Here is a 10,335-nt window from a genome sequence, read left to right as displayed (position 1 = left end):
CCTATCTGAGGAATAAATATACTTTCAAAAACATGACTAAAGTTCCTCCTTGCCAGCTTCAAAGCCACCAACGCTTGTCAATCTAGATATCTTGTCACTTAGCATCTGTAGTATGGATAGGGATAATATTATTTATTTCAAAAATGGCAAGTATGTATGATACAATGTATGAACATATGGTATGGCTCTCATAGTCGCTGTAGTGGTTCAGGAAAGATTGATGAAATGAAGTGGTCAGTAAATTCCCGTTTGAAGCTTGTAGCATTTGAAAAATTTGAATGTGTTTATTCGTGCATTCGTCACCTACAGCTTTGCGTGCGCAATGTATATCATATCCGTCGCATTCTGTAGTTATTATAATGTAGTTGGAAAACCCATGTTTCACAAAATTCTGTGTTGGAGCTGCATCGGCCGAGGATCAGAGCTTTCGTGATGGTCGGAGAAGGGCTTCGGATTAGGTAGGCCTGTAAGTCCTGTAAGTCTGGCTAGATGATTAAGTTTCGGAGTCCAGTGCTGTTTCACAAAATTCTTGCACTCGACAGCTACATTCTGGTATTTACCAACTCGTTCTGCCATCTTACCGCACAACTCCATATTGCTCATAAATTCAGTGAAGTAATATGATTGACCTGCCTTGGATTTTGCAGATTTTGCAGCAATGCTGAGAAGCCACATAAACATCTGTCTAACCCTGGGTGTGGCGGCTAATTCTAGCAGTCTTCCTCTCGCTGATTACGACATGTGTTGCAGACGGTCCACCCCCGACTTCAAAGTTTTGTCAATTTGCGCTTGCAAAATAGCCACTATATGTGTTGTACATGGTTGCTCTATCCATATTCATGATCACATATGGAAAATTCATCATCCTTGCACTCCTAAATGTGGCAGTTTGAATGTTGCCAGCACCAAATCCGGTATTACAAGGCATCGAACCATGAGCATGCTGCAACTAAGTCTTTCTGAATACACTACGAGTCTAGGAAGAGTCGCTTAATTACCCAGTGAAAAAGCTAATCGCTACTACATTCAAGCGAGAGAACGTAGCCTAAAATATCGGCTAGCCTTGTATTCCAATTTCCTTACAGTGAGATTAGAGGGTATTTATTATTATAAATTAGATTGTTGTTATCCTTGTTGTCGCGCAGATGAATAAGTGAGTCGAGCACTTTGTTAGCGTGCAATGTGGTAGTCTTTAAATAAAGTGCAAATGTGTCCAAAGAATGGTGCGTTCGAATGAATTTATTGATCTCACCCTCAGTTATATACTGCAGTTATATACTGATGGTGTTTATACTAGTGTTCAATCACTTGGGATGGCCAGGGTAAAAACTCATATGATCAGTATAAGAAACCTTATGCAGAACACTTTAGCACTCGAATATATTTTCTAAAAATAAATATATCATATTCTCTGTTACGTACACTTAGTCTTGGACCTCGGCTCTCGGCTAGCCGGTGGTCCGTGTCCTATAAATAGAATAGTCTGAGAAAAAGTCTCAAATTACTCTTACGTTCTCTCAGGCTGACCCACCTATACGTACATTAATTTGAGAACAAGCCCTAAATTACTCTCGGGCTGACGACGTAAAACGTTATTAACGTATATATAAATATGTCTACTTCTGTAGTCTCTCACACTTTGCACCACTGTGGCAGTATAAGGAACAGCAGTTTGATCTGGCGTTTCCATGGCATGAATAAGAATAAGTTCAAAAATAATCCGACGTACCGTAAACGGGCGCCGCACAAGCACGAAGGGATTACGTCAGTTTCGAGTTATCACGCCCAGGTGGTGTGTTATTCGATGATTGGAGTTGTCTCAGAAAGAAGGAAGGCCCGCGGTAAGCAGCCTCGTGCCTATCACCCATCTGTTCGGCATCAGATTGTGACATCGCATTGATTTTCGATGTACTGTCGGTTCGATTCAGTTGACTATTGTTGGTTTCTCATCCTATTGTTTACAAATATTCGACAATATTTTAACATAATGTTTTTATGCATGTCACTGCAATATATGTGTATCTGTTGTCGCTATCTGTAAGGTAAGAAGCCTATCTATTCACTGGATGCTGGCTATACTATACTAAATATTAACCTATGACTTGACTAGCAACACTTAGAAAGTCGTTAAGCGGCAGTAAGTTGTTTTATGACAACTCTTAGAATGTTCACTACTGCTACTTGAACGTCGAGCGGTGGTTAACGCCTGTTAACCACCAGTTGACGTTTGTACCGTTAGAGGAGGAATCAACTTTGGTAGATATCGCGAACACTTTCGTTTGTAATGTCGAACCTGCGGCGACTTTTATTTAGGCCAGTTTCGTGGATTTGTTTGTTTAGTTGAGGTGCATTGCGTAAAATGGACAATTTCGACAGCAAGGATTCTCGTATACTAGCCAATCTCGTTCTATCTATTTTTTCACAGTCACCAATTTTATGCTACAAAGTTGAATTTTAATACCACTATTCATAGATTTTCATTAATAATTCTTAAATGATATGATGACCTATTCGGTTCTTTTGGATGTAATTTTGAGCCTTTTTGACCAATTGAATATCTTTTTTTGAATTGTTTATTTTGAGATCGAGGCCTAGCATGGGTTGACGTTTCGCCAAAATAGGTGGAAACGACAATACGCTTTACGTTATGGGCTCTGTGTGTGAGTCTGTTGTCAGTTGTCACACTACCGATATTTTGAACCTGATGAAAACAGTAAAATCACTTTTTTTTTTGCGTCGAACCCACGGGTCGTAAAACAAATTACAGCACTGGAAAGTCACTGGATGTACGTAAAAAGTCTCTAAATGTAATTCAAACTTTATTTGAAATAAGATTGAGAAACGAACTGAATACCACATTTAGCGAATTTGATTGGGTATTTAAAAAACGTACCCGTAACTTTCTCATGTAGGCCACGTAAAGTTAAAGTATTTCCTCTTGAATTATTTGTTACCTTGGTAAATCATATTCTAGATATCTATGCGAGTGATGAACTTGGCGGTGACACGTATGGTTGGGATGCACTCGCAGTTGTGTTGGTGGGCCATGTTTTCTATGTAAACCCATCATGGTTATTGTTACTTTAGTTCATTCGTCATGTAGCGAACACTGCGTCGGTGGTGTTGTATGTGCCGTTCTGGCCAGATACTCAATAAATGCGTGAACTAGCACCTTTACTTCAGACACGGCCTTTTGTTATTCTCCATGCGTTTGAAACATTCCTATTGAATGTATATACGGCGGTTGGACACCCTCCATGGTCGCATAATTTGTTGGTGTATATCAATGGGGGTATTCAAGATTTTTAGAATGTTCTCCCTCAATCGTTTTGGGTGGTGGTGGGTCGTACAATTTCACATGCGATTAGGTACCTGGATGATTATCGCACGATGCTTTTTTTTTGCATCGATGGCGGCCTCGCATATTGAGATACCAGGGCGTGATGGTAGTGAAGCGGAGCAAGTGTTGGATGATGCAATATACGAAGCTCGGACCGTTGAGGATTGGGAGCTGGACATGAAGGCGTTGGCGCAGGACACTGGTGATAATCAGGAGTCGCGGTCAAGGGAATTCAATCGTTCTTGGAAGTGGAAATCGGCGAATCGTAGACATGGATGAACCATCCCAGGAAACGAAGGTCTGTTTCCGTAAACGTGATTATGAATACACTATGAGTGATCAAAAACAAGATGATTGTCTTAACGAGCGCATACCGTCTTTTGAGGATTGCATGAGTGACCGTGAAGTGGGTAATTTAGGTGATTGTGTGCCACTGCCAAGTGCTGAACCGGAACATGCGAGTATCGATAGTAAGCCAGTGTAATGGGTATCTCTCGATACGCATCAGTTATCTACGCTCGAGCAATATGCCATGATTTGGAGCAAGGTTGTACAAATTTGATCTCGTTATCGTCATGTGCGAATATTCAGGAACTACCACTTGTCACGGGTGATTTGGTTTACCATGCAAGTCTTGGGCCCGAGAGTTGAGTAAATTACTTAACTGACTCCCAAGAGTTGATTAAGGAGATTTAGCTACAGAGAAGTTGAAATAGAATAGCATCGCGGTGTTAACGTGTTCTGCAGAAGGTATCTCATACTGTCCATATGAGTCTTTACTCTGGCCTGCCCAAACGGCTGAACACTAGCACAAACACTTTAGGTATAAACCCAAGGTGAGGTCAGAAATAAAGACTAAATTAGCACTTTATTTAAAGTCTACTGCATTACACTAACAGAAATATTCACAACTGGTATCTTGTATCTTTCCCCATGATATCTATCCCCTGATCCATGTTCGCTGTATCCATCACTAGAGCGATTTTTATCCGTGTCATAAGATCGCCCACAAGAAGAGTTTCAGGTCTAGGCATATACATCATCTCATGTTCAGCGGGCAAGACCGTACCCTCACCTTTAACAGTCACATACACCTTGTATGGCAAGCCAGAGAGTCATCTGATTCACTCTGAAGAAAACCTCCACAAGTAGGATGTCGTTGTAGAAATGAAGTGCGTCTAAATGCACTTTTGAACGGCACTCTACGTACGGCGATACGGTGCCGCCAATGATTTTTTTGGTAAGTCGTTGTAAAAGTTTTGTGAGCTTTGTATAATACAGCTAAAATGAACCCTTATAGGATCGCATACGAGCTAAACATTTATATATCCCTTTGAACTTCTGCTGATAAACATTGTTAGTCCAAATCTCATTCACGTTTCACAAGGAACCCAGACATTGAGATTAATATAGTATAAGGCATTCTGCAGTGTTCTATTGTTTGTATCTCACATTATTGGCTGGGCAACTAGCACTGATATTTCACAGTTCTTATTTTTGTCGCATAAAATTGGCTGGGCAATTGGTCCAAAATGTGTTCAAAGGTATGAGACATGGTAGCTAATCGGAACAGCCTAATAGGTAGTCGGTAGTAAGATAACTCGTTGGTGGACGTCACGTTTGCAGGGGAACCATCTGTGGGCAAAGGGACTGTTGATTTTGCGTGTATTAATGAACAACAGCAACTAGTCATATTTGTGTATTAGCACAATCTGGAGACTGGCAGACACCAGCAGATCCCTCGGTCCTTAGCAGCTGGGATACCAATGGCGATTGGACAGACATGGCTCATCAACTTTGTGGTGTGCTTGTACCCGAACTCTTCGCGAGTCATGAGGACCACCGTTTTAAGATTTACTGTACCAAAGAAGGTACAGGTGCATGCGGACAAGATTTATACGTGGTGGACATCCGACACAGATTGTGTTAAATGAACCACCAATGGAATGGTATGTAACCGTTCCGGTTCACACGTATTCATGGCAGTGAATTTGTCACGAAGTCTGCTGTGCGCCATTCTGGCCCAATACATATAAACTATACCCCAAACCACATCTCATTGGTCACCAGTCGCTTTTTCATGTATCCCTCTCCTTCTGGCACCGCGTGGGCCCTACTACGACCACTAGACCGCTTTTTCAGATCGATTCCAAACCTCTTTCGCGCGTTGCCACGACTACGGGTCCTACGACGGTTGTTCCAGCTACTCAGTTGGGACTAATTGCCCAACTGTACCACAGCACTATACGCGGAACTACAACAACGGGAGTGTTTGAGGAAGAAGTTCCACATACCTGGCGAAGGGCTGTCCCGGACATACAACCGGTATTGTACCTTTCGGGCTGAACAATTGCCTCCTGCGGGTGATAACTGGCAGCTTGATGACACTACAACGCTGATTGATTCGCAGGTTGCTTACACTCCTGTTGCTTTGTATACAAATCCTATGGTTAGGCTACCGCACCCAATGTTGCAATACCACTACTGGCTTCAGGTTTAAAGGATTTTTTTTCTATATCTTTTCCCTAATTAATATAAATGGGAAAAGAGGGTGATTTTTGTACTATAAAATTCAATTGAAATACAAATTTGGGTCAAAATTAGGACCGAGTCAGCTATGAAAATGTTTATCCATCATAGAGGAGAAATACTTTCGGTCGCTTGGGATATACCCAGGCGAACGGTAATACCATTGTGTGTTATTTATATCAAAATATTATCTATATTTGGTCAGGATTGCTCGTTGTCTGGATCTCGTTCGCTTGCTGCACATGCCGTCGAGGTACAATAGCAGCGCATGTCCACACAGTCGGGCCAAATCCAAAAACTACATACACTCATAACAAGCGAGGGTCGCTTGTTCTGGATTGTCTTGTAAACTGCGAGATTTTGTTGGCATTTGTCGAGATGATGATAGTATTGAAAGTAAGCATATCGACGACAACATAATTTCGAATACATAGTAAAACTATAATCGACGACTTGGACGTATTACTCTCAATGGAGCGAACATAAAAAGCCTTATTGTGCATTAAATAGGCACAACTGCGCCAACTACATGGGCGCACAACTATAGATATCGCAAACAGCACCATAAGAAGGGTAGGTAATATAGACGAGAATCTTCTAATGTAGTCTCGAAAGCAATAAATAAGGATGTACTCCTTTATTCTATAAACTAAAACTATATCCAACTGGAAACGGCGTGCTTCGCTTTTAGTCCACCGCGACTGAGGCCTTCAGGCCTTGTCGTTTCTGCGCGATGCTCTTCAGATAGAACTCGCCCGCTTTGTAGGACGACCTTACTAATGGACCTGTGTTGGATATACATACCGCTAAATAAGATAAGGAGCTCGCCATATAATAACCTGCACTATTTGATCGAATACGCGAAAGGACTATACCAGAAGTCTCGATTGCTACGTCCATACCAAATATAAACCTAGATCCAAGAAATTTTAAATCGAAAATGAACACTCTATCGATAAAGATAGACACCAATGACAAACTACATACCAGACGCCGTATAGAGGAAACCGAGCTCATCTCCTTTCTTGCCCCAGTAGTCGAATTTCTCCGGGGTGACATATTCCTTGACCTTCATGTGTTTCTTAGTGGGCTGCATGTACTGGCCGAAAGTCACTGCGTCCACGTCAATGGCTCTGAGGAGACGGGAATAGGATTGGCGAATAATACTCGGTGAAGTGTATATGGACGGTGAGTTTTGCATTTGATTGGAATCCCTGTGCATGCGTGGTAAAAACAACAACTACGTATATATCCCAAGATATAGAGCTACTAAACAAATTAGGCATCCGACAAGTACCAGATAGCATCCGAAGTTCGCAGCTCGCATTGGCAACCAAAAACTGCTCAATTCTAGATCTAGATTCGTGCGCGTATACATTATAAAACGGAATAGTTATTGATGGGACATACCCGTATATACAAATTTGCACTGAACACCCGCGCACAAAACCATGACACACACAAATTACGCCAACCAGGTCTTGCTCAATGGAAAGCCTACAACAGCCGTAGGGGGCAGCACTATTTACATGAACCGATGTAAACATCACTACATGGATGTATGAAACGAACACTTCATTTGTTTAAGTGGGCAATATAATAACATACCTTAGATCCTTGAGCGTCTGTAGCACTTCTTCGTCTGTCTCGCCCAGGCCTAGCATGATGCTGGTCTTAGTGACGAGCCGGGGATTGTTCTTCTTGACACTATGCAGAACTTCTAATGACTGGCGGTACTTTGCGCGCCTATCTCGCACTCGTGGCGTCAGTCGCTGTGGAAACATTATGATCATACTATTAGCACAATCATTATATATAAATATATATATACATATATACATATACATAGACATACTTACATAGATACATACACACACACACACACACACACATATATATATATATGTACCCGGCAGCTAACCAATCTAAACATTAAATATTGGTGACAAACCATGTGCGCAAGAATATCACAGTCGCTGACACTACACCTTCGTGCGTGTACGTACATATCTGAACTTTAAACTCATACCTCGATAGTTTCTATGTTGTGCGCGTACACATCCAGGCCTGAGCTGGCCACGTTGTGCACATGCTCGAGGTTGCCCTGGAAGTCAGGAGTTAAACACTCGACCAAAATGTTCGGTACACTCCTTTTTAGTTCTTTTACCACCTCCGCAAAGTGCACGGACCCTCCATCGGGCAGATCTGGTATGCGACGGAGAATTAGTGAGTATGTACCATGAGCATGTAACTAAACAATGGGGTAGACGTAAAATCAATAATAAATAATACTGCATATCACTGTGCTTAGTTGCTTTGCTAGAATCCGAATATGTACGTTGTAAGTCATAGGTATGCGTGGGTACAAGGGCGAGTGGAACAGCAGCCAGCGGTAAGCTAGAAACAAGGTTGTATGAGTGCTGACATTCTCAATATATATATATATGTGCTTTATATGAATACGAAGACAAATGCCTACCTCTTCCTTGCGCACACAAAGCTCGGTATGACACAACACGCTATTCCGCGATTACACTGTGCTATTGTGATACGTGTAAAATAGTACGACACGAACATCGAGGAAAAACATCCGTGAAGATGGGCCACACCTGTGTTTCCCCATACAATGCAGATGAGTATCAATACAAAAGACCAACACACACACTCTTAATATATATATATATATATATTATATACGTCCCTGCTCCTTGCGCGTGCGTGTGAGCGCATCCCCCAGTACACTATGCACCCAGGCCCAGGTGGACGAGCTCACATACCATCTCGGTCAACAGAAGTCAGTACAATGTAATCCAATCCCCATCCCTTCACAGTCTCGGCTGTGTTTAAGGGCTCGAGAGGGTCCAGCGCAGCGGGGGCTTGTGAAGTCTAAGTAATGAGCGAGTGACGAAGGTTATGAGACTCGGTGATTTGTGATAATTTGCTATACTTTGCACCCGAGAAAAACAAAAAAAAACAAAAACAAAAACAGAGACAACGTGACATGTAGACAGACTGGCGAATGTATAAAGTATGGTATGGTCGATGTTTACTACTGACGAACATATGCATGATAGTGTACACACTCAGAACCAGTATGCCGTATACACCACGTGGTGATAGGCTTTTTAGGGGTTTAGACACGAACACAAATCCGATGGGATGCAAAGCCTGCTCCTATAGTGTGTGTGTGTTTGGTTTATCGGGTGAGTTCTTGCCATTCGTTACTAAGATCATACATACCTTAATTCTTGAGTTCATATGAATGACAAACTGTGCGTACACTTCTCGCATTTGTTTGCCGCGGACAAAACCGCGCGTCCGCCACGGCAATTGTATGATAGACCTAGAATATAGCTTCACGACACCCACACGCATTTACACATGCACATATATACATACACACACACGCTCGTATATTTATATATATATATATATATACATATGGATATATATATATGTATATATATATATAAATATACAAAAATGAATATATGGCGAGATATATATATATACATATATAGATAGATATACCTTTACTGAACAGAACCGGCAGCCTCTCGTACACGTGTCGCCCATGATCATGATGGTGGCAGTGGCCGTTCCTTTACCACCACCCCAACACTCTCCGATGTTCGGACATCTAGCTTCCTCACAAACGGTTGCCAGCTTGCCTGTACGCAGCTTCTTCTTAATGCTGTCGAAAGACTGCCCGGTAGGTATCTCCGTCTTGAGCCACTTCGGAAGTCGCTCTCTGGATTGCGTGGTACAGAATGAGTCACGCATGAGAAGTGTGGTCTGTGTGAGGTTGAGCGTAAAACGTACATAGCGGCCGTTGTAGGCAAACCGAAAGCACACGCTTGTCTAAAACTTGCATGTATGTGAACTGATAAAAATTCCATATAGAGCTGTGACAAGGAAACTTATGATGTAGTCAGCGTGTACGCGAGGTGCACGTAGATACAAGAACATACACGACTGAATGCATAGATACCACACAGGTCGATGTATGTGTATACGAACAGTGCTATATATGTAAACACACACACACACACACATATATAAATATATATGTACATATATATATATATATATATATATATATACTATAATTACATACATACATACATACATATATAAAAATATATATAATATATGTATTTTTGTATTTATATATATATGTATATATATATATATATATATATATACATACATATATATATATATATATATATATATATATATATATATAAACATATATACATATATACATACGTCATACATACAAACATAAATAAAACATACATATATACATACAAACACATATACACAAACACACACACAAACACACACACACATATATATATCCATGTATAAATATAAATACAAATTTTAAAATGCACACAAACGCATTTATATATATATATATATATACATATACGAATATTTACATACGTATACACGCACTA

At 40.9% G+C, this 10,335-nt stretch overlaps 2 protein-coding genes across 2 annotated transcripts; one reads left to right on the top strand and one right to left on the bottom strand.

The window, feature by feature from the left end:
- Positions 1-2,981: 2,981 nt before the first annotated feature.
- SARC_06559 (hypothetical protein) lies at positions 2,982-4,494 on the top strand. Its single transcript, XM_014299525.1, has one exon. It carries the CDS (start codon positions 3,230-3,232, stop codon positions 3,617-3,619), a length of 390 nt encoding a protein of 129 aa, XP_014155000.1. The 5' UTR covers positions 2,982-3,229; the 3' UTR covers positions 3,620-4,494.
- Positions 4,495-6,556: 2,062 nt separating this feature from the next.
- Positions 6,557-9,652, bottom strand: SARC_06558 (lipoyl synthase, mitochondrial; the record flags this gene model as incomplete). The annotated part of the gene is made up of 6 exons (XM_014299524.1): positions 6,557-6,654; positions 6,857-7,002; positions 7,478-7,641; positions 7,899-8,074; positions 8,647-8,755; positions 9,401-9,652. The coding sequence occupies 6 exons, from the start codon at positions 9,650-9,652 to the stop codon at positions 6,557-6,559; spliced, it is 945 nt and encodes a 314-aa protein (XP_014154999.1).
- Positions 9,653-10,335: the final 683 nt, after the last annotated feature.

The sequence above is a fragment of the Sphaeroforma arctica genome (assembly GCF_001186125.1).
Source record: "Sphaeroforma arctica JP610 unplaced genomic scaffold supercont1.473, whole genome shotgun sequence".
In the NCBI taxonomy this organism is placed as follows: Eukaryota; class Ichthyosporea; order Ichthyophonida; genus Sphaeroforma; species Sphaeroforma arctica.
This window is presented reverse-complemented; position numbering and strand designations above follow the sequence as displayed.

Bases quoted from the DNA above. Each gene is read 5' to 3' on its own strand.
- SARC_06559 (XM_014299525.1), top strand. From the start codon at position 3,230: ATGTATATACGGCGGTTGGACACCCTCCATGGTCGCATAATTTGTTGG.